Source organism: Eptesicus fuscus, chromosome 20, assembly GCF_027574615.1.
Source record: "Eptesicus fuscus isolate TK198812 chromosome 20, DD_ASM_mEF_20220401, whole genome shotgun sequence".
NCBI lineage: Eukaryota > Metazoa > Chordata > Mammalia > Chiroptera > Vespertilionidae > Eptesicus > Eptesicus fuscus.
Window position 1 is genome coordinate 14,844,677 of NC_072492.1, and position 25,326 is coordinate 14,870,002.

At 48.9% G+C, this 25,326-nt stretch overlaps 1 protein-coding gene across 1 annotated transcript; it reads left to right on the forward strand.

Annotated features, from left to right (window-relative positions):
• Positions 1-159: 159 nt before the first annotated feature.
• On the forward strand, positions 160-25,326 carry TRPV1 (transient receptor potential cation channel subfamily V member 1). The gene is made up of 15 exons (XM_008156768.3): positions 160-446; positions 1,263-1,429; positions 1,501-1,653; positions 2,137-2,277; positions 2,423-2,721; positions 4,237-4,416; positions 5,951-6,109; positions 7,305-7,400; positions 8,581-8,651; positions 10,122-10,287; positions 10,689-10,755; positions 15,664-15,983; positions 16,890-17,017; positions 17,578-17,693; positions 25,154-25,326. The coding sequence occupies exons 1-15, from the start codon at positions 160-162 to the stop codon at positions 25,324-25,326; spliced, it is 2,523 nt and encodes an 840-aa protein (XP_008154990.1).

Here is a 25,326-nt window from a genome sequence, read left to right on the forward strand (position 1 = left end):
CATTCTGGGGGCCCGGGGCAGCAGTGTTGGACCTCTGGGATGTCCTGCTTCACGGGGAGCCTTTGCAAGGAGGGTAGTTAGGGGGTAGCGTCCTACAGTCCTTGAGCTGGGAACAAACCCGATCTTGGTGGTTGCCCGCAGGCTGCCTCTTGGACAAGGATGAAGAAATGGGGGAGCTCAGACTCAGGGGAGTCTGAGGACCTGCCACAAGAAGACTCCCGCCCAAACCCCCTGGAGGGAGACCCCAACTCCAGGCCAGCTCCGGCCAAGCCCAGCATCTTCCCCACAGCCAAGAGCCGCAGCCGGCTCTTTGGGAAGTGTGACTCGGAGGAGGCCTCTCCTATGGACTGCTCTTACGAGGAAGGGCAGCCAGCCTCCTGCCCGGCCATCACAGTCAGTCCTGTTGTCGTCATCCAGAAGACTGGGGATGGCCCCACCTGTGCCAGGTAAGCAGCACCTGGAGCCCGGCTCCCTCCCCATCAGGAGCCAATTGGCTCAGCTGGCTAAGGCCCCAGCCCTGGAGACACGGTGTGGTGCTCCAGCTAATGGGCTGAGCGTCATAGAGCTGGGGAGCCTGGGAGCCTTCAGAGGTCGTCTATTCCAGCATCTGTACTCCTAGGACCTTCAGTGGTCACCAAGGGGTGTTGGCATATATGCGGATCCTAGCTGCCAGCTGATCTCAGGTGTCCAGGCCTGGAATGCTCACTGGCCCCAAACACCTAGATTTCCAGTCAAAAAGCTTAAGGACAGGATAAGCTTTTAGACAGAGAGTACAAAACAGCTCCAGCGAGGAGCCCATTAGCCCTCTGCCTCCTCCAAGGCCAACGTGAGGACGGTTTTTGAGTTAGTTGGAGCCAGCCACACCCTGCGTCCAGCCCCCTCTAGGCAACTGCCTTCTAAGCCCCAGCTCCCGAGCAGGCAGAGAAGCGAGGGGCCTGCCTGTTGGAGGAAGTGGTGGCAGCAAAGACGTTCTAGATTAAGCATATCAAACTCGCGGCCGGCGGGCCACAGGCTGAGTTTGACATGTTTGTAGATGGTGCCTACAGGCAGGGTGGGGACAGAATGGGGGCTCCTGCACCCCCTGCTCCTGTTACATCCGCTTCCTGGACAGTCACCTCGATGGAGGGGTGGGTTTATATCACGTGTCTTCTCCTTTTGGAGTGCCTTGGGGTTTTGTCCTGCTCCCTGACAAGCTCTGAAGGCCTCAGGCCTCAGGCCCCAGGGTGCCCAGTGTAGGAGACCAGGGTGTTTCTGGCCCACAGGCAGTCATCCCAGGACTCCGTCCCAGCTGGCACCGAGAGGAAGCTCAAGCTCTACGACCGCAGGAAGATCTTTGAAGCTGTCGCCCAGAATAACTGCGAGGAGCTGGAGAGCCTGCTGCTCTTCCTGCAGAAGAGCAAGAAGCACCTTATGGACAGCGAGTTCAAAGGTGGCCCCGGAGGCGTGGGTTCTGGGTGCACCCCCACTGCCACCTGCTCTGACCCTCACTTTATCTTGCAGACCCAGAGACGGGGAAGACCTGTCTGCTGAAGGCCATGCTCAACCTGCACGACGGGCAGAATAGCACCATCCCCCTGCTCCTGGAGATTGCCCGGCAGACGGACAGCCTGACGGAGCTGGTCAACGCCAGCTACACAGACAGCTACTACAAGGGTGAGGGGCGGGGGCGGCACAGCTCCCACCAGCACTCCTGGGGCCAGGAGGGCACAGGCACACCTCGGCAAGCCTCTGAGCAGCTTACTCCCTGTCCCAGCCACCAAGCCGGCATCTCCTGGTCCTGGGGTCCCTGCCCCCCAGCTGCTGGCTTGGTTTCTCCTGGTGCTCAGGGTCCACCCCCCCCTCCACCCTGCCCTCTGTGGGCCTGCTGCTCCTGACCTCTGTACCTGGGGGCTTCCTTCTGTGCTGCTGTTCTCATCCTTGGGCAGTTGTGACTCCTCCAGCTTCCAGTCTGGTGTCCTCATTCCTGAAGGTCTCTAGTCCTGCCTCAGGGACTCCCTCAGGGGATCCTGGCCTGGCTTCCTCTCCTGCGGGGGGGCGGGGGGGCATCTGCCACTCTCTGCCCAGGCCTCCCCAGCACCTGTCTGGGCACCCTCTACAGGACATGAGCACAAAGACAACAGCATGAACCCCCCACAGGCCAGACAGCGCTGCACATCGCCATCGAGAGGCGGAACATGGCACTGGTGACGCTCCTGGTGGAGAACGGGGCGGACGTGCAGGCTGCGGCCAATGGGGACTTCTTTAAGAAAACCAAAGGGCGGCCTGGCTTCTACTTCGGTAGGGAGACCGCGTGGCAGGCCCGTGGCTCAGTGATGACTGCTGAGGGGAGGTGTGGGGTGGAGATGAGGGCGAGGCAGGCTGGATGGTGCAGGGCCCAGGCTGTCTATTCCCGGGGCCCACTGTGTGCCTGTGTTGGCTGCAGGCGAGCTGCCCCTCTCCCTGGCCGCGTGCACCAACCAGCTGGGCATCGTGAAGTTCCTGCTGCAGAACTCCTGGCAGCCGGCAGACATCAGTGCCCGGGACTCGGTGGGCAACACGGTGCTGCACGCGCTGGTGGAAGTGGCCGACAACACGGCCGACAATACCAAGTTTGTGACGAGCATGTACAATGAGATTCTGATCCTGGGGGCCAAGCTCCACCCGACGCTGAAGCTGGAGGAGCTCACCAACAAGAAGGGGCTGACGCCACTGGCCCTGGCCGCCAGCAGCGGGAAGATTGGGGTAGGGAGGGGGCTTCTCGCGGAGCTGGGGGTGCTGTGGGAGCGGACTGCCTGCCTCGCTGTGCATGCCTGTGATCACACACACACACACACACACACACACACACACACACACACGGTGTGAGTTCTGATGCTGTCACAGCGGCCGGCAGGGTGGGGGTGAGGCTGGTAGAATAAGCCAGGGGAAATGTGAGAGTCCAGCAGAACCCAGCATTGCACATGTGGCCATTTCTTTTTTATGGTTTTAAATCAACTTTATTGAGCTGTGATTTACATCAAACAAATGGAAACATTTAAAGTATTTGGTCTGGCCCTAGCTGGTTTGGCTCAGTGGATAGAGCCTCGGCCTGTGGACTGAAGGGCTTGTGTGGGAGGCAATCGATCGATCGATGTTTCTCACATCGATGGTTTCTCTCTCTGTCTCTCCTGCTCCCTTCCACTCTATCTAAAAATCAATGGAAAAATATACTTGGATGAGGATTAACAACAACAACAACATAAAGTATTCGGTCTGATGAGTTTGGATGTGTATACAGCTGCAACCACCACCCCAATCAACATACAGAGCACTGCTGTTGCCCAGTAGTTCTCCCTTGCTCTTTGCAGTTAGTCTTCCTACCCCTTTGCCCTCCGCACTCTACACAGCTACTAATTTGCTTTCTCTCACTGCAAATGGTTTAAAAAAAAAAAGTTCTCAGTTCTTAGACTCATTTGCTGTCTCACAGAAGCAAACCTAAATGTAAACATAAGCATTTAATCTAATTTAATTATCACAAGAGATGCTTTTATTTGTTTAAACTACTGGCTCTTGTGAACTTTATTTTTATTTATGTTTTTAAATTGAATTTTTTTGGGTGACATTGGCTAATAAAGTTATATAGGCTTCAGGTGTACAATTCTATAATATCTCATCTGTATGTTGTATTGTGTGTTTACCATCCCAAGTCCACATGTGGCCATTTCTTATTTTTTTTAATCCTCATCTAGGGACATTTATCACTGATTTTTTAGACAGAAGGGAAGAGAGAGAGAGAGAAGAGAGGAGAGAGAGAGAGAGAGAGAGAGAGAGAGAGAGAGAGAGAGAAGAGAGGAGAGAGAAACATCGATGTGAGAGAGAAACATGCCCTGACGGGGTATTGAACCTGCAGCCTAGGTATGTGCCCTGACTGGAATCAAACCCATGTCCTTTCGGTGTACAGGATGACACTCCTACCAACTGAGCCACACCAGCCAGGGCACAATTTCTGATTTCTAACTCTGAGTATCACCAACAAGACACGGGGAGAGGGAGGGGTGCTGGGACCTGGGCATAGGGGGTAAAATGGATGTGACCAGCCAGGTGTGATCACTTGATGTGGCTGCAGGAGGCTGCTGGATGGAGGTAGGTGCCTGGGTGGGGTCTCCAGCTGGGCTGGGAAGCAGAATTATTCCTGAAGCAGAGCTGGTGCCCAGTGGGGACACAGCCTGTGGCAGGCACCAGGCCGGTCCTTAACAGGCTCTTGTATTCCCATGGCAGGTCTTGGCCTATATTCTCCAGAGGGAGATCCAGGAGCCAGAGTGCAGGCACCTGTCACGGAAGTTCACCGAGTGGGCCTACGGGCCCGTGCACTCCTCCCTCTATGACCTGTCCTGCATCGACACCTGCGAGAAGAACTCGGTGCTGGAGGTGATCGCCTACAGCAGCAGTGAGACCCCTGTGAGTGGGCCGGGGCTGGGACCAGGGAGGGCTTCCGGTCTCACCACACCCCAGCCCTCAACCTGCCCGGGGCCAGCTCGCTTTTTCTCATCAATGAAAACCCGCTGCCCAGGGGGTCTAGGCCTTGCAGCCTCATCAACCCATTCATTCCCCCTGAATGTTTTCCTTCATCACCCAAACACTATACAACGACATTCCCTTAACGAGTTAAATCAGAAGTACATAGACAGAAAGAATCCTCCTTTTATCACATACAGACAGGTAGCTTCATTTTGTTTACACAAATGGGATCATGCTATACATGATGTAGAGCAACCAATATTTTCCCTCACTGATGTGTCTGTAGACAATTTCATATCAGTCCACATGGGTCTGCTGCATTTAAAAACAGTGCTGCATAGTATTCCACAGCAGAGATGGGGAGAAATGTCCATAGAAGGATGTTCAAGTTATTTCCAGTTTTTGCTACTACGATGCTACAGGCCACTTGGCACGGGTTTGAGATTTTTTTTCTATGAAGGCTATCTGGAATTGGAATTGCCAAGTCAAAGAGTATGCACATTTTAATATTTTAATAGCTACTGTGAAATTGTCCTCCAAAAAAACTTTTTTAATGCATTTGGCCACCACCAATGGGTACACAGTTGCCCTTGGCCCTGCCAACCTGGGTATTATCAATTTTTTTTATTGTTTTAAGACTACTTTAAAGGAATGGAGCAAAAAATGCTCTCCCATTGATGTATTTTTTTAAATTGAATTTATTGGGGGTGACACAGGCTTCTTGAGGCAGCAAGTAGCTTCCCATTCCCAAAGGCACTCAAGAAGACACTGAGCAAGGATCTCGTTGGAGGAGCTCAAGTTCGGGCTGGGGGATTGGCCTCGATAGTCTGAAGAGGCTGGGATGACCTGATTTTGGCTCCTCCATCTTGGGGATATTTGAATTTTAACAGAGATCTCCTGGGTACCAGACTTTTGCCCCAAAGCACACGTGTAATGATGATGTCCCAGGCACAGCCCCACCCACAGAGGGAAGGCTGTCTAGTTGCCTTCAGTCTCATGCATCGGTCATTACCACTCCTGCCTGGATAGCCCTCCTGACCCAGGGCTGGGGATGTGAGAACCCAGAGGCCTCTTCACACCTGCCCTCAGCCCCTCCCCAAGCAGCCTCGTGCCAGACTCTGTCTGTGCCAGCCTCTCCCCATGATTGTGGGAATAATAAGGATGTAGGCGCTCAGAAGTGAGTTATTAAAGGTAATGGGCATAGAATGTCGGGCAACACTTGCTAGTTCTGAGGTGTCAGGGGCACTTAGGGTCACGTGTGCAGTTTCACCCCTCATTCACTGTACACATAGGAGCGCCAGGCCCAGAGGGGCCTGCTGGTTCAGGTCTGTGACCCTCAGCGGCTCTGTGGGCCGAGGGCATGGTCATGGTGGGTCCTGTGCAGAAAAGTGGGTGCGAGGCGTGCCTTTGGCTGCTGAAGGCTTGAGGTGGTTCCTGGTGGGGAGTGAGCCTCAGCTCTCTTTGCTTCCCTTAGAATCGCCACGACATGCTCTTGGTGGAGCCGCTGAACCGACTCCTGCAGGACAAGTGGGACAGATTTGTCAAGCGCATCTTCTACTTCAACTTTTTCGTCTACTGCTTGTACATGATCATCTTCACCACGGCCGCCTACTACAGGCCTGTGGACGGCTTGGTGCGGCCTGGGCTCGGGCCTCGGGCCTCGGGGTGGGGTGTGGGGAGAGGGGATGGGCATTCCTATAAGACCCCCAAGACCCCAGACCCAGGATGGGCCCTGTACTCCTCCCCTGCTCTCCGGGCTGTCCTGGAAACCTGCCCTCTCTCTCCTGTTCCCTGCTGCTCCCTTAGCCTCCTGGTTCAGTGCGGCTGAGGTCCCTGATTGCAGACGGGGAGTCCTAGGTTAGAAAGGATGTAGGAATTAGGGCTCAGGAAGTAGCTCTCCCTGAAGCTGGGTGTCCACAGGGTCATGGGATGGCATAAGCCCTAAGCCCACTGCCATCCTGCTTACCTGCCCACCTTTGTTCACTCATTGCTCATTATCCATTCGCTGGACGGATACTTTTGAGCACTTCTCTGTGCCAGGCCCTGGGCCATCCATCAGGTCAGCTTAAGGCCCGATTTTTTCCCTCTTGCAGGAAACGTGGACTCCCTTGAGTTTCTGAATTACTACCCAAACACTTAATTTTGTTGCTTTTATTTCCAGGGTGCCTTGCTTGCAAATTTGATTTAGAAACTCAACTTCCTAGTTGGGTGAAACCTGATCTCTATCTACCTATTAAGGCCATTTAATGACTTCATTTTAAGAGAAAAGAGGAGTGAAAATAAGATAGACTAGTGAACCAGTGCTTATGAAACATTGATGGGAGGCTAAAAGGAAATGGTGGCTGAAACACAAGGACGACACACCCACGTGGGACGTCTCTCGCCACCTTTCTTGGGAAACCTAAACCTTGACAGTTCTGGGAGACCAGGGCTCACCCCAACCCTCGGGAGGGGCGGGAAGCTGGTGGCATTGGGTCTGTCAGAGTGCCTCCACCTATGCCATCACCCTCCTCCCAGCGGGACTCTGAGCTGCGACTTGTCTGAGAGACAGCATGACACTGTAAGGATGCTCTGCTTGGCACCCGGAAGCGCCACTTTGGGAATCAGTTTCCACAGAGGAGCGTCCATATGGGTGTCCCCATAAGAGGGCATTGTCTTTACTTGTGTCTCTCTCCTGATGGAGGCTGAGCCTCTCGGGCAGGGGCTGGGTTTTAATCACAGAGCTTGGCACCTGGCAAATGTTTGTCCAATGGATGAATCAATGAGTGAGTGAGTGAGTGAGTGAGTGAATGAGTGAATGGAGTCACTAACTTCTCTGCACCTTGCAGCCTCCCTTTAAGCTGCGATACACTGTTGGCGACTATTTCCGAGTCACTGGAGAGATTCTTTCTGTATCAGGGGGAGTCTACTTTTTTTTCCGAGGGGTAAGCATTCTTTTCCTCACTGTGAATTTCCATTGTCACCAAAACAAAAAGCCAGGAGAACCACTCAGTGCTCACTCACTGTTTAATTCATCCGACAGGAAATGGTCCTGCTTGTGGAGCCCAGGGATGCAGGGGTGAAGATAAAGGCCGACCAGGCATTCAGGGCTGGAGGGTGGGCGTCCGTAGGGGGGAGGGGGTCCCCGCAGGCCGTCAGTCTTGGATACAGACAGTCAGGGATCACTACCGAATGTAATATTTAATTACAGAAGTAGAGGGGAAGCCTCTTAAGAGAGAGATCACGATTGGTAGTTGCTTCATTAATCAAAACAGTCCATTAAAGCTCAGAATAATGAAAGAAATCTACCGGTATACTGGAACCATTTTATTTTAACTGAAAACTCATAGATGCACATTCCTTGGCTGTTCTTTGATTAGATGAGCAGTCTTTTCTTTGAATGTAGGATCACTGTTACATGTACAAAGAATTGGATATTATTGTGATTTTTTTTCCTTAATCTAAGCTACATCCATTTTTTTTTTTAAGTAACCTTTAAAAAATCTTTCCAAATCGCCTAACTCTGTCCTCATGGAGACAATTATCTTTATTTTCACTTTCGTAGTTTATATTATAATACAATACAAAGCCACTGCAGTAAGTGCAACAGGCAAAAAGCACTCGTGGCAAACAGGTGGGAGGGTGGGGAGTGTGTGGGTGTCCCGGAGAGGGTCTCCTAGCCGCCAGCGTTCAGCAGGGCCGTGGGATTCAGTCACGATGTTTTCAGGGAGGGGAGAGCACAGGTTAACCTGCTTAACGACGTTTTACTATAATGCATACTTAAAGAAAATTAGGGAAAAAGCACAAATTAAAAAAGAAAAGCACAGATTAAACAGAAGAAAAGAATTGCCCAGTCTCATCACTCACGCACCACAGCTGATAACTTTTGGTGATGTTCCTTCCTGTCTTCACTTCTAGCTATAGCTGTCACTGCGCTCCCTATTGGTGCAAATCGCTCCTGACCGAGTCACCTGACATCACCCCGTTAGCCTGACCCATGCTCTCCGCCTCCCTCGAAAACCTCTGCTTTGACACGTCCCCACGGTCCATGTGGTAGCAGTCTGGGTGCTCACCACTGAGCCACACCTAACCTTTCCTGGGACCTTGCTCTCTATTTACCTGCAGATTCAGTATTTCCTGCAGAGGCGGCCATCACTGAAGTCCCTGTTTGTGGACAGCTACAGTGAGATACTCTTGTAAGTGACCCTTGGGCTCTGATGCCTCAGTAGCAGACAACAGCTTTTGGCCCCGTCTTGAGGTTACAGCAATCAGCACTCACTCATTCTCTCACATACTCTCAGCCTGGAGCATAGTAGGACCTCACAACCTGTTGAATGAATGATGGAAGGCACTTCATAAACGTTCTGGGGTGAATGAATACCGAGGGTCCACTCTGTGCCAGGTATGAAGCAGGTGCTAGGGGATGCTAGACCTGTTTCACGGGCTCGTGTGGTTTATAGTCTGAGTTAGGTGTACCCTTGTTCATTTCCCCCATCCTTTTGCTTTCACTGGTATTTGATTAAACGGGGTCCAAAAACCCTCTCCTTGGCAACAAAAGCTCCACTCTTTCTTATTTTAGGTACCTTACCACCTCCCCTCCAGAGGCCCCTAAGCTTTTTGAGGCTCCTTGGTTAAAAGAGTTGGTTCTCAGCTCCCACTATGATTCAGATTTGGCTTTCTTGGGTCTACTAAGTGAGTTTCCAGTTGTCCACAGCTTCCCAGCTTCCAAAATCCATATATGGGGACTCTCTTTTCCACCCAAGGCAACCCTTTACCTACTTCAGCTGGCACCAGTTCTTATTTGGCCAAGGTTCTGCAAATGCAGAGGTTTCTCTTTTCAGCAGAACTTCAATTGAGGGGCCTGTTTATTGACATCAGTTTTTAATAGACTTCCATCAGGACAGTGGCAGCTTTTTGCTGGGTTCTCTCACACAATGGGAGTGAGGTGGTCGTGGTCTACAGTGTTAGTGCAGCTGGGGGAGCTCTCAGGAGGAGGTCATGATGAGCAAGGAATCTTGGGACGAATAAGTAAAGAAGGGACCACTGAGCAGATTCTGCCATAGGATCATCCAGATGTCCACCCTGTCCAGGGCTCTGACGTGGGCACTCCCACTAGCCTAAGGGGGCTGAGGGACGTTTTCCCTGGCTCTGCTCTTGTGTTTGTGGGTGTGACCATCAGACTCTACCTGTGGTTTCCCAGGGGAGCATGGCCTGTCCCTTCTCACGGGCGTAGGAACCTCCTAGGTTCTCTGTTATCCATGAGGCTGTTTTCCTGGGGACTGGGCAGGAAGGTTGTTGAGGCTAAAGCAGTGTTTCCCAACCCTTTTAGATAATATTTTTACAATTGCCCCTCCCATAAAATTTTAATACCACAACTATACTGTATAGTGGTTTATGTACTATAGTTATATCTGTGCTTTATGTATAAAGAGCACACGATTTCACTCTCCAGCCCACCCCAAACCAACATTTGTCCCCGTCAGGGCAATACTGCTCCCACTGAGAATCAGGCGCTAAAGGAGGCAGGACAGCCAGCCCTACCTCCCACCACGGCCTGTGCTTTGTGCCTCTGAGGAGAGACCCAGGCAGCAGGGGTCTTCCTGTCTGTGGGGGTGCCAGGCCTCCTGGGTGCTCTTAGACAGCGCTTCCTGTCGCTCCACCCTCAGCTTTGTGCAGTCACTGTTCATGCTGGCGACTGTGGTGCTGTACTTCTGCCGTCGCAAGGAGTACGTGGCCTCCATGGTGTTCTCCTTGGCCATGGGCTGGACCAACATGCTCTACTACACCCGTGGCTTCCAGCAGATGGGCATCTATGCCGTCATGATTGAGAAGGTGGGTGCCAGGGCCCGAGGGGGTTCTCCACAGGGCCCATTTCCCTCATGGGTCTGTGGGGCCCGGTCCCACAAACTCCATCCATCCTCTCTGTATTGTCTGAGGAGATGCCGGTTTGGCTGAAGACCCCCTCCCCCTAAAATTACATCCCAATCAGGCAATCTGGACTTGACCCAGGTTTGGGAGCTTCCCTAAAACTTGACCCTCTGCCTGCCAGACAGACCCCCTCTGCCACCAGAACAAAGGCCGGGGGGAGCTGTGGATGATTCCTAAATGACATCTGAGCTACAACCCACCAAACACACTTCCTGCATATGCTCGGATTCCACTTGGGCTGAACATTAACCCCTCGGCCCTGCCTGGGCCTGGACTCGATTCTGACAAGCTGCTCCCTCCTGCAGATGATCCTGAGAGACCTGTGTCGCTTCATGTTTGTCTACCTTGTTTTCTTGTTCGGGTTTTCCACAGGTAACAGGCTTGGTCAGGGCTGGGGGTGGGGGAGTCGGGGGGAGGGTGTGGGCGCAGGGGAAAGGACTCTTGCTCACCTCAGCTCCTTGAGGACTCTGCAGGGGCTGGGTGGGAGGGACCCAGTGGGATGTGTGTTTACAGATGACAGAGTGGATGGACAAAGAACACACCGAAATGAGCAGGAGAACCTGGAAATGTTACTCATAAAATGTTATAAGTAATTTTGAGGTAGCAAGTGTTACTTACGTGTAGGATAACTACATTTTGGCTAAGTTTTTTTTTTTTTTTTAAAGAAAATAATTTAAAAAAAAATAGTGCAAATAACGCTCTACACTCTATACTGATTCCTCAAAACATGCCACTCTTTTTTATCACTTTCTCTCCCTACTACACACACACACACACACACACACACACACACACACACACCACTTAAAAAAATTGAGAGCAAGTTTTTTTATGATCAGACAAGATCAGCCTTTACTACGATATAGTATTTCCTAAACAACAGGGCGTTCTCCTCTATAAGCACAGTATAATGATCAGAATCAGGAAATTAACATTGCTACAGTACTATTAGCTAATCTACTAATCTTACTCAGATTTCACTAATTGCCTTAATTACGTCTTTCACAGAAATGACAACCCCAGATCATGCACTCCATTCAGTTGTCATGCCTCTTTAGTCTCCTTCAATCTTCGGCACTTCCTCAAATCTTCCTTGTCTTGTGTGACCTTAGCATTTTTGATGAGTAAAGCCCAGTTTTTACAATGTCTCCCGATTTGGGTCTGTCTGATGGTCAGATCCAGGGGTGCATTCTTGGTCAGACGATCAAGGAAGTGAGGTGTGTCTTCCTCTGCCTTGTATTGGGGGTCCCACGATGTCTGCGTGTCCTATTCCTGGTGATGTTAACCTTGATTGTTTTGTTTTGGTGGGTCCGCCAGATTCTCCCACGGTCAGGTTATTATCTATCCCCTTTTGATTGAGGAGTAATTTTCGAGGCGGGGCTTTGAGGCTATGTAAATATTCTCATCAAACTTTCATCCAATTTTTTTAGCACCTACTGACTTATTCACACCCGAGTCACCTAATCCCAATGGTTGTCAAAATAATGGTTTTCTAACTCCATCATTCCTTCCACATTTATTTGCTGGAATTATATGGTAAGGAAGAACTTCCCATTTACCCACATTTATTTATTTACCTAAGTATAGCCTCATAGATTCTTTCTTTTTATGGATTCTCACTTTTAAAAAAAATATATATATATATAATTGATTTTAGAGAGGAAGGGAGAGGAGAGAGAGATAGGAACATCAATGATGAGAGAGAATCATTGATTGGCTGCCTCCTGCATGCCCCCTACTGGGGATCGAGCCCACAACCCAGGCATGTGCCCTTGGCCAGAATCGAACCCGGGACTGTTCAGTCTGCAGGCTGACGCTCTATCCACTGAGCCAAACCAGCTACGGCTGGATTCTCACTTTTTAAAATGGCTTATAACTCCTTACTATCACCATCCAGTTTGATGCTGAAATAGTCTGAGAAATTGTCCTTGGGAGCCCCTTCAAGCTGGCTCCTGTGCCCTTTTGACACACCCTCATAAATTTTTCATCCTCATCTGAGTCCTGCTATTACCTGGTTCACACGTAACTGTCCCTGCCCTGCAGCCCATTTTGAAATCTTTGTCTGGGAGTCGTGGGCAGCTTTATTATTATTATTTTATTTATTTATTTTTAAATCCTCACTCGAGCATATTTTTCCATTGATTTTTAAGAGAGAGGGAAAGACAGAGAAATATCAATATGAGAGAAACACATCGATTGGTTGCCTCCTGCACGCACCCTGACCAGGGCGCGGGCCGGGGAGGAGCCTGCAACCGTGGTACGTGCCCTTGACTGGAATCGAACCTGGGACCCTTCGGTACACAGGCTGATGCTCTATGCACTGAGCCAAAAGAGCTAGGGCCATGGGCAGCTTTAACTAGGAGCTTGGACTGACAGGGATTGATGTGGGCTCCCGGCCCTGATCTGAAGGCCCTGTTTATCAGTAGCCTCAGGTGGGGATTAAGCCATGTGGGTCAGATACTGGTTATGGGTCAGACACTGGTTATGGGTTAGACAGTGGTTATGGGCTAGACACTGGTTATGGGTTAGACACTGGTTATGAATGAGACACTGGTTATGGGTTAGACACTGGTTATGGGCTAGACACTGGTTATGGGTTAGACACTGGTTATGGATGAGACACTGGTTATGGGCTAGACACTGGTTATGGATGAGACACTGGTTATGGGCTAGACACTGGTTATGAGCTAGACACTGGTTATGGGCTAGACACTGGTTATGGATGAGACACTGGTTATGGATGAGACACTGGTTATGGGTTAGATAGTGGTTATGGGCTAGACACTGGTTAGGGGTTAGACACTGGTTATGGGTTAGATAGTGGTTATGGGCTAGACACTGGTTATGGGATAGACACTGGTTATGCAGTAACTGCGGGCACAGCTGCGACAGAAGCTCTCGGGCTCTGGACAACCGTTCCCACAGAAGAGTGCAGAGTGTGGCTGCTTAGCCCGTGGTTCTGGCCCGGGCGGCTCTGGCCCTCTCAGAGGCACAGGCAGACGGTGTGACCGAGACAGTGGGTGTGGGTCCAGGGCTGCCATGTCAGGTTTAGCAGGTGGTGCTCTGCACAAAGCTGACTGTATTTACATTGTACAGATAGATTTGTATATTTATTTTAACACATGTTTTCATAGCAGATGATCGAGTTCTTTTAAAAAATATTATTATTGATTTTAGAGAGAGAGAGAGAGAGAGAGAGAAGAGAGAAACATCGATTTGTTCCACTTTTTATGCATTCATTGGTTGCTTCTTGTACGTGTCCTGACTGGGGATTGAACCCCAAACCTTGGCATATTGGTAGGACGCTCTAGCCAACTGAGCAACCTGGCCAGGGTAATAAAGTTCTTATTGTAACCAAATAGTATAGTATGACCATTCTCTGATAGTTTTGAAGAAGGGGGTGCTTTTTAAAACATTTAAACAAAGGTGTAAACACTGGCCAGTATGGCTTAGTGGTTGAGCATTGACCCAGGAACAAACAGGTCACTGGCTCAATTCCTGGTCAGGGGACATGCCCAGGTTCAGGCTGGATCCCCAGTAGGGGACATGCAAGAGGCAGCCGATCGATGATGTTTCTCAACATTGATGCTTCTATCTCTCTATCCCTCTCTCTCTAAAAAAAAAAAAAAATGTATATGTATATATGTATATAGGTATATATGTATGTATGTATATATGTATATAGGTATATATGTATATATGTATATTTATATATTCTAGAGGCCCGGTGCATGAAATCATGCATGGGTAGGGTCCTTAGGCCTGGCCTGTGATCAGGGCCAATCTTCCCCGGCTGCAGGCAGCTGGCCCCACCCCCTGCCACCGCTGTGGTTGCCCTCTGTGTGTGGGGACCGGCGGGGCTATGGGGGGGGGGGTGGCCCTGGCACCCCTGTGTCAGCCGCCACCAACCCCTGGTTCCCGGTTCCCCAACGGGCGATCGGAGCCTGTTGGGGGAAGGACCAGAAGTTGGCCGGCAGCCCCAACCGGGTGATTGGGGCCTGCAGGCTGGGGGCAGCTCCTGCATTGAGTGTCTGCCCCTGGTGGTCAGTGTGCGTCACAGCCAACTGGTCATTCCGCCATCTGGTTGATTTGCATATTATATATGTACTAGAGGCCCAGTGCACGAATTGGGGCCAATTGGGCTGGGCCAGCTGGGCAGAGGGGCCACAGGAGGTTGGCTGGCCAGCCCCATCCCCAATTGGCCCCCTGGTCAAACTCCTGGTTGAACTCTCAGTTGAATTCCTGGTTGAGGGGACAATTTGCATATTAGCCTTTTATTATATAGGAGATATATATATATATATATATATACATATATATATACACATACACACACACACACACACACATATATCCTATATATATATATATATATATCCTATATAATATATATATATCCTATATATATATCCTATATAATATATATCCTATATATATCCTATATATATATCCTATATAATATATATCCTATATATATCCTATATATATATCATATATATATATATATATATATATATATATATATCCTATATAATAAAAGGCTATTATGCAAATTGTCCCCTCAACCAGGAGTTCGACCAGCAGGCAGGCCAGCCAACCGCCCATGTCCCCTCCCCCTGGCCAGGCTGGCCGGACCCCACCCATGAACGAATTCATGCACTGGGCCTATAATATACACACACACACACACACACACACACACACACACTCTGAGTGGCCAGATTATTATGTGTTCAGAAATCAGAATAATCTGGCCACTCAGTGTATATAAAAGCCTAAGCGACCATTCAGACGGAACGACCAGTCACTATGACGCACACTGACCACTGGGAGCAGATGCTCAATGCAGGAGCTGCCCCCTGGTGGTCAGTGCACCCCCACAGCCAACCTCCTGCGGCCGGCCAACCTCCCTCCCATGGTCCCTCCACCCTGCCAGCAGGCCCCAATTGGTCTGCCGCCCGCCTGCCACGGTGGCGGCGTGGGAATGAGTGGAGGAGGCGGGGAACTGTGTGGTGGCGAGGCGCCTATGTTGACCTCCGGCGTCTGTTCCTTCCACGAAGGTCAGCCAGGTCTAGGGACCCCACCTGTGCACAAATTTGTGCACCAGGCCTCTAGTGTATATATATATATATATCAAAGACAACAAAGCAAACAAAGGTGTGCTGCATAGCCAAACAGTGTCCCCACTGCAGACTCACCCAGGGGAGTGGGTGTGTATGTTGGGGGGCCTGAGGTCTTGGCTCCCATCCAGCTGCGCCCCTCCCTCCCCATGACCTGCAGCGGTGGTGACACTGATTGAAGACGGAAAGAACGACTCTGTGGCTGAGACCTCATCGCACAGGTGGCGGGGGCCTGGCTGCCGGCCGCCCGACAGCTCCTACAACAGCCTGTACTCCACATGTCTGGAGCTGTTCAAGTTCACCATCGGGATGGGCGACCTGGAATTCACCGAGAACTACGACTTCAAGGCCGTCTTCATCATCCTGCTGCTGGCCTACGTGATTCTCACCTACATCCTCCTGCTCAACATGCTCATCGCCCTCATGGGGGAGACTGTCAACAAGATCGCGCAGGAGAGCAAGAACATCTGGAAGCTGCAGGTGGGCAGCTTGGTGGGGTGTGTGTGCAGCAGGCGGGCATCAGCTGGGCGCATGGGCCCTGCAGGGTTTGAGGAGGAGCAGAAAGCTCAGCCAGGTTCCCAGATCAGGCAGCAGCCTCTCCCTCAGTCACCTCCCTCTGGCTCCTCCTCGGGGTTCCCCTGCCCAGTGTCATTAGCCTGTGTTCATAGACTCGGTGTTTCCTGTGGGCTGGGGGCCCCCGAGGGAAGGAGACAGAGGGCTCAGCCCTGTCCCTGCAGTGCCCATTTGAGGGGAACTTGGTCGAGGGTGGGCACCAGAGATCATACTCTGGGGGAGCAGCTACTATGGGGCAGGCCCCAACAGCGACACTTTTGAGACCCCTGGTCCATGCTTGCCTTCCCACTAATAATAGCAGCAGCATTCTTACTGAGTAGCCCTGACTCTGCGCCGGGCACGTACATGCTCTCATTTAATCCTCACAACAATGCTCTGAAGTGGGTACTCACTATGCCCACTTTTTGGATGAAGGCACTGAGGCACAGAGACGTTAGGTCTTTGTGTCCAGGGCAACTAGTAAGTTGCCCAGGCAGGAGCCAGCCAGGCAGTCTCTCACTCGAGGCTCTGCTCTTAACCTCTACTATCCCTTCACGGGCTCCACAGGGAAGGTCTGGGGCTGGGCCACTCCACCTCACTCATGGGCTCACCACTCACTAGCAGGGCCTGGCAGGGCGGGGGCTGGGCGGGCTGAGCTCCTCCTGTGGAGGGGTGACCATAAGGCTTCGGACACAAGCCTGTGCAGAGGGCACAGGTCCTGCTCTGAGGCGCCGGGCCCGGGAGAGACCCGGGGGAGGCTGACCTTGGCAGCACGGGCAGCCAGGGTGGCCCCTGGATGAGCCCGCTGCCCCCTGCCCTTGTGTCTTCCTGCAGAGAGCCATCACCATCCTGGACACGGAGAAGAGCTTCCTTAAGTGTATGCGGAAGGCCTTCCGCTCAGGCAAGCTGCTGCAGGTGGGGTACACGCCTGACGGCAAGGATGACTACAGGTGGTGTTTCAGGTAAAGCCCAAGCAGGAATCACAGCTTGGGAGGCTCAGACCACCTGTGGATGTTGGGGACCCGCCTAGAGCCAGCTGTGGGTACAGGGGTGTAGAAGCCTGCCTTGGAGCTCACCTGTGGGCATGGGGCTCACCCAGAGCCAGCTGTGGGTACAGGGGTATAGAAGCCTGCCTTGGAGCTCACCTGTGGGCATGGGGCTCACCCAGAGCCAGCTGTGGGTACAGGAGCTGCCCCTGTGCTCAGCTGTGGGCATAGTGGACCCACCTTAGATCTCAGCTGGTGAGACCCAGACATTAAATCCTGGAAAATGAGGTGCCCAGAAGAGGTTACCTAGTAATTAGAGACCAAACCAAGAATCCCTGGAGCCCATGGTGTGGTCTTTGGGCACCAGGGTGGTGTCCAAAAGGCAGGCCTGTTTCCCTTCCCCCACCAGCTATGTCTCCCCATCCTGATCTCTGGGCTTCTTGGGTTTGGCCTGTGGGGCCAAGCCCTCGACCTGGGAAGCTGGCCAATGCCCTTAGGCCGCCAGCTCCCTGCTCTCCCATCTCCTCGCCCTGCAGGGTGGATGAGGTGAACTGGACCACCTGGAACACCAACGTGGGCATCATCAATGAAGACCCGGGCAACTGCGAGGGCATCAAGCGCACCCTGAGCTTCTCCCTGCGCTCGGGCAGAGGTGAGTGTGAGGGGGGGATGCTGTGGCATGCTGGGTAGGTGGAGCCTTGCCTGCCCCCACTCCTTGCAGGCCTTCCTCACCCCGCAGGCAAGGCACTGGAATCGCCCCAAGTGTCAATCACCCCCATACTCAGTCACAGGCACTTTTTCATGTCCTCACGTGCACCTGCACCGCTGACGGCTCCCCATGCCCAGGCACCCGGCTCAGGCACCTGGCCCAGGCACCTGTCCTCAGTGCCTCAGAGGAAGCAGCTCAGCCCACATCCAGCCACCCGGATGGCTGACCTCGCTGTGGGCTGTCCTGTCTTTTCTGCCCCGGGCCTCACCCCCAGGGTCTGCACGCAGCTCTGTGAGGCCTGTGGGCATAAACAGGGCCACGCGAACACTCACCTTGTGTGGCCACATCCAGGCAGGCAGGGGAGGGAAGGGTATCCCTTGAGCAGAAAATCACTACCAGGAAAAAAGTCCATTGACTGTTAATGGTAGACATTTAACAGTAGACATTAAAGGTCTAATTGAAGATATTTACTTAAAAAGGAAGCTAACTTACCTTATATTGAGCACATTTTGAGTTATAAGTACAACCCCTCACTAATTCTTTGTTTTTAGTTTTTTTTTTTTTAAATTGTGGTGTGTATATATATATATAATAAAATTTGCCATTGCTACTATTTTTAAAAGTGCACAATTAGGTGCTAATAATGATATCTACAATGTTGTGCAACCATCACCACTATATATTTCCAGAACTTTTTTTATTATCCCAAATAGCAACTCTGTACCCATTAAGCAATTACTCCCCATTGACACCCCACTCTCATCCTTGGTAATCTCTTTTCTGCTTCTGTCTCAGTGAATTGGCCTATTTTAGGTACCTCATATAATTGGAATTATAGCATATATGTCCTTTTGTGCCTGACTGAATAATACTCCATTGTATGTATATGGTATACCATATTTTATTTATCCGTTTATTTGTCGGTGGACATTAGGATTGTTTCAACCTTTTTGGCTATTGTGAATAATGCTATGAATAGTGGTGCATACATTTTTAGTTTTTATTTATTTTATTACTAGTGTTCCCGTTGCAGGAAAAATCCTGCAATAGGATTTCCCGCTGCACTCTACCCCCGCCTCCGCTCCGCCCTTGCCGCCCGCCCCGCCTTCTCCTCCAGCCCGCCCGCGTTTCCCTTCACCCCAGCCCTGACTTCGCTCCTCCCTTCTCCTCCCCTCCCCCTCCCGGCTTGCTTGCTTCTTTGAAGCTTTACTCCCTTTTGCAGCTCTTGGCTTCTTTCGACACTGTCTTGATATGCAAATTAGCCGCCATCTTTGTTGGGGTAATTTCCATACTCATCCTGATTGGTTGGTGGGCGTGGCTTGGTTGGTGGGCGTGGCTTAGGTGTAGCGAAGGTGCGGTCAATTTGCATATTTGTCTATTATTAGATTAGATTATTTTTGACAGTATTATAGATGGCTCCCATTTTTTCCTTTTTTGCTCCTCTCCACCCAAACCTGTCCCACCCCAGGCCTTCCCCATGCTATTGTCTGTGTCCTGTGGGTTATGCACACACATATATGTATATACAATATATGCATATATGTATATATGTATATATATATGTGTGTGTATGTGTGTGTGTGTGTATAGATATATACACACACACACACACATATATACACACATACATACATACATACATACATACATACATTTTCTTTGGTTAATCTCTTCCTGTCCCGCCCTCTCCCCACTGAGATCTGTTATTCTGTTCCATGCATCCATACCTCTGGACCTATTTTGTTTGTCACTTTATTTTGTTCATTATATTCTACATATAAGTGAGATCATGTGATATTACTCTAACTGGCTTATTTCGCTTAGCACAATAGTGTCCAGGTCCATTCATGCTGTCTCAAAGCATAAGAGCTCCTTTTTTTTTTTTTTACAGCTGCATAGTATTCCATTGTGTAAATGTACCACAGCTTTTTAAAAATACATATTTTTATTGATTTCAAAGAGGAAGGGAGAGAGAGAGAGAAACATCAATGATGAGAGAGAATCATTGATCAGTTGCCTCCTGCAAACTCTACACTGGGGATCGAGCCTGCAACCTGAGCATGTGCCCTGACTGGTAATCGAACCGTGACCTCCTGGTCCATAGGTCCATGCTCAACCACTGATCCACGCCGGCTGGGTTGTACCACAGTTTTTTTATCCACTCATCTACTGATGGGCACTTGGGCTGTTTCCAGATCTTAGCTATTGTAAATAATGTTGCCATGAACAGAGGGGTGCATATAGTCTTCCTGGTTGGTATTTTGGGAGTCTTAGGATATATTCTCAGAAGTGCGATCACTGGGTCAAACAGCAGTTTTATTTTTAATTTTTTGAGGAAACTTTATTCTGTTTTCCACAGTGGTTGCACTAGTCTGTATTCCCACCAGCAATGTACTAGGGTTCCCTTTTCTCTAAATCCTCACCAGCACTTGTCATTTGTTGATGGCAACCATTCTGACAGGTGTGAAGTGATACCTCATTGTAGTTTTAATTTGCATCTCTCTGATGATTAGTGATGTTGAGCATTTTTTCATATGTCGGTAGGCCATCTGTACGTCCTCTTCTGGATTGTTTGTCTTCCTGGTGTTGAGTTGTGTGAGTTCTTTGTATATTTTGGAAATTAACCCTTTATCAGATGTATCATTTTCGAATATGTTCTCTCATATAGTAGGTTCCCTTTTCAGTTTGTTGATGGTTTCTTTTGTTGTACAGAAACTGTTTGATGTAGTCCCATTTGTTTATTTTTTTCCTTTGTTTCCCTTGCCCTAGGTGATGTATCGGTGAAAATACTGCTACGTGAGATGTCTGAGACTTTACTTGGTGTATACGTTTTTGTTTGAATCCTTGCTTTTAATTCTTTTGAGTAGGAGTAGAATTGCTGGATTATATGATAACTCTATGTTTATCTTTTTGAGGAACTGCCAAACTATTTTCCAAAGGAGCTACATCTTTTATATTCCCACCAGCAATGCATGAAGGTTCCACATTCTCACCAACATTTCTTTTCTTTTCTTTTTTTTTTTTTTTTAGTTATAGCATTCCCAATGGATGTGAAGTAGTATTTCATTGCACTTATGATTTGCATTTCTCTAATTACTAATGGATTTGAACATCTTTTCATGTTCTTATTTGCCATTTATAGATATTTTTTGGAGAAATGCTTACTCAAGTACTTTGCTCGTTTTAAAAATTGTGTTTTATTGTTGTTAAATTATAGGGATTTTTTTTATCTACTCAGGATATTAATCCTTTATCAGCTATATGATTTGCCAATATTTTCTCCTATTCTGTGAGTTTTCTTTTTACTCCCTCAATAGAATCCTTTGACGTACGAAAGTTTTAAATTTTGACAAAGCCCAATTTATCTATCTTTTTATTTTGTTGCTTATTATTTTGATGTCATATCCAAGAAATTATTGCCAAATCCAGTATTATAGAAACTTAACTTTTATATATATCAATTAGCCTATGGTAAAATTGTTTTCATTATATGTTGTTTCACTTAAAGTCACAGAACCTATTGACCACCATGTTAAGTGAGGACTTACTGTATAGATTAGTTTTTTTTTTCTGTGACCTAATGCTTTTTATTTTTTTAGATTAGTTTTATATCAGCTTTTATTTAGCTGAAAATGTCAATTTCATCTTTATGTTTGAAAGATATTTTTCACCAGGTATAGAATTCTGAGTTAACAGTTTCTTGTTTCTTTTAAACATTAGAATACTTTAAGTATGTTTCTCTTCTGCAGTCTGGCCTCCATTGTTTCTGATGAAAAGTCACCCATTATTTGCATTGTTATTCTCCTGCTGTAATGTGTCATTTTTCCTCTGGCTGCTTTCAAAATATTCTTTTCATTTTTGGTTTTCAGAAGTTTGATAAGGTGTGTTTAGTTTTCTTTTTTTTCTTTCTTTCTTTCTTTTTTCTTTTTTTTTTTTTTTTGGTCTTATCTTGCTCAGGGTTTGCTGAGATTCTTGGATCTGTACATCAATGTTTCATCACAGTGGGGAACTATATATATTTTGCTTTATCCTCTCCATCTTCTCCTTTTGGGATTCTAATTATATGTATGTTAGACCATTTGATATTGTCCCATAGGTGTTTGAGGCTTTATTCTTTTTTTCTCTTTTTTTTTTCTGTTTCTCAAATCTGATAAACAGATCTGTCTTCACATTCACTGACCCTTTTCTCAGCCCTCTTCAAACTGCTATTAAGCCTGTTCAATGAATATTGCATTCTAAATATTGTGCTATTTGGTTTTAGAATTTCTATTTGGTTCTCTTTTATAGTTTCAATTTCTCTCCTGAGATTCCTTAACTGTTCCCTCATTAATACCATATTTTTCTTTGCTTCTACGAGCATATTTATACAGGGTGAGGCAACAGCAGGTTTATAGTTAGTTGTGAGTATGTGAAACACAGTTTATTCTTGTATTATTCTTTATTAACTATTGTATTATTTTCCATATGAACAACTGTAAACCTACTTTTGCCAACCCTATAATAGCTGCTTTAAATAGTCTGTTTGCTAAATTCAAATCTTGGCCATTTTGAGGTAGGTTTCTATTGATTGCTAACTGTGAGTCACATTTCCCTCTATCTCTCTCTTTCTTTTTAAAGCTTTACCTGAGGATATGTTTTTATTGAAGAGAGAGAGAGTGAGAAGAGAGAGAGAGAGAGAGAGAGAGAGAGAGAAAGAAACCTCAATGTGAGAGAGAAACATTGATCAGTTGCCTCTTGTACACGTGTCATCTGGGGATTGAATCTGCAAGCTAGGTATGTGCCTTGATGGGGAATTGAACCCCCAACCTTTTTGGTGTACTGAGCCACCTGACCAGGGCTCCCTGTCTCTCTCTCTTTTTTTTTTTAAAAAAAGTATTTTATTGATTTTTTACAGAGAGGACAGGAGAGGGATAGAGAGTTAGAAACATCGATGAAACATCGATCAGCTGCCTCCTGCACACCCCCTACTGGGGATGTGCCCGCAACCAAGGTACATGCCCTTGACTGGAATCGAACCTGGGACCCTTCAGTCTGCAGGCTGACACTCTATCCACTGAGCCAAACCGCTCAGGGCTCCCTGTCTCTTTTTATATTTAGTAACTTTTAATTGTATACTGGGCACTGTAGATAATACGTTGTAGAGACTTATGATTGGATTTTTGTTCTAGTTGGCAGTTCAGTTACTCATGAATCACCTTGAATTTTTGTAGGGTTAGATATGAGGACACTCCAAGGTATTTTCCAATTCCATGAATCTTGTGGGACTGGGCATCCAAACTTCCCACTGAGAAGCTTGTGAGGGCTTGCTTTCAGCTTTGTTGGGTGCGTCTTGAGTAGACCTTACGATGTAGGTCATGTAGAGTAAGTCGGGCATTTCTGGTATTTTAGCTTAATTCTCAGAGTAGGGAAAGGGTGTTGAGGAAGTCTCTCCACTATGGCTGGGCTGGACCTCTGCTATCCCTTAGTACTGCTCAGCTTCTAGCGTCCCTGCCCCATTTTCAACATCATCGTGGTAAGGCCAGTGCAGTATCACCCTGTGCAATCACAACTCAGCTCTAAGCCCAGGACTATGGACCTCCACACCCAAGTTCCCTTCTTCCTCTTTGCCTGTACCCTGTCCCACAGATTCTAGCTGCTTCAGCTCAGAGGCACTGCCCTGCTCTGCTTGGACTCCAACTCACAGTACCACAGTCAGAGAACTTGTCCCTAAGCAAAATATTATGGTAATCATGGGGCTCACCTTGTGAATTTCATTTCTCTCAGTATTGCAGTTTTTCACTTCTGTTGTCCAATGCATGACTGAAAACAAGGTGTGCATTTGCTGCATATATTTTGTCCAGTTTTATGGTTGTTTACAACAGGATGGCTGGCTCAGACTAGACACAATCAGAACTGGAAGTGGAAATCTATATTATCAAAAGACTTACTTTTGGAAAACTACTTAAGGGCTTTATCAGTTTTCCCTAGGGCCTCCTGCAATCCTGTAATTTCCCCATGAGTCTCATTGGAAGCACTCAGTGTCATTTCATAATACTTGATGATCTTGTCTTCAATTTTTAAAAAAAGTATAGTTTATTGATTTCAGAGAGGAAGGGGGAAGGAGAGAGAGATAGAAACATCCATGATGAGAGGGAATCATTGGTAGGCTGCCTCCTGCATGTCCCACACTGGGGATTGAGCCCACAACCCAAGCATATGCCCTGACTGTGGATTGAACCATGACCTCCTGGTTCATAGGTCGATGCTCAACCATTGAGCTACACTAGCCAGGCTTGTCTTTAATTGTTAATTGGTCTATTCGTCACAGAGGCAGGGAAGAAAAGTGGTCAGGAACTGAGCTAGGGTGAGCACATGAGGGGGTCTTGGCATCAGGACTGTGGGAAGTGGGCACTGGAAAACCTATACCTCCTTTGAGGGCCCTGGAGCTGGAGCTGGGCCAAGCAGTCCCTGAGGCAGGGTCTCCCTACCACCTCGTCAGCCAGAAGGTGGTATCTCCGTGAGCATCTGGCCTATCTCCCAATAATGCTCTCTTGCTTCTATCCCTGGGTTCCCCAAGGGATTGCCTTTCAGCGATTGGTGCTTAGTGCCAAACTGGGGTTCAGAGACAGGCCAGTGGCAGCCGTGGGCCTGAGGGAAACACCAGGACCCGAAGTATTAAGCTGGAGTAGTCACAAAAGGCCCAGCCTCCGGCATTCCTGATGCCATTGAGATGTGGCCAGTGTTGGACTCTAGCAGAAGGACCTGAATGGTGGTCTGGGAGTGGGAGGTGTGGCCACCAGAGGGCTTGGCTGACCAGGGCTCTGGCAAGTGGAAGGAGTGCACACACAGCTTTCTCGCCTGCCTGTCATTTCTCTGAGGTGGCGGAGCTGGAGGAGGCTATGAGGGCGGGTCCTCTTCAGGAGCTTCCTGGAATTACAGGCCACATGTGGGATCCCCGTGCGAGGCCCAGTGTCACCATGGTTCCCTTGGCATTGCTCCCAATCTGCCATGGCCAGGTGGAGCCTCGACCCAAACCTTGATTCTTCTTTGGCTGGTGTTTATCACCCGATACCTGACCTGGTGTGGAGCAGGGCATGGGGCAGGCCCCAGCACTGCTCTGTGGAGATCTGCTTTCCCTCCCACGTGGGCAGGAAGGAGATGGAGGCAAGAGAGGTAAGCAGCGGACGCTCATGAAGCAAGTCAGGGTGGGGCGGAGGGAGCGAATTTAAGGAGCCGCCAGCGTGGATGAGGCCCCTTGAGCAGCTGAGGCAAGAGGAACTGGCTCCGATCCGGGCGCCTCTGGAAGCACCGGCACGCCTGGGCCCCCTTTTATCTGGAGATTGGTAATAATTGGTGAGATTGGTAATAATTGGTTTATTATTGTTCTGCTGCATCCAAGGCAATAATGATGCTTTACCCTTTAGTTTCAGGGAGAAACTGGAAGAACTTTGCCCTGGTCCCCCTCTTAAGGGATGCAAGCACTCGAGAAAGGCAGCCTGCTCAGCACGAGGAGGTCCACCTGAGGCACTTTGCAGGGTCCCTCAAGCCAGAAGACGCGGAGGTCTTCAAGGATCCTGCTGTTTTAGGGGGAAAGTGA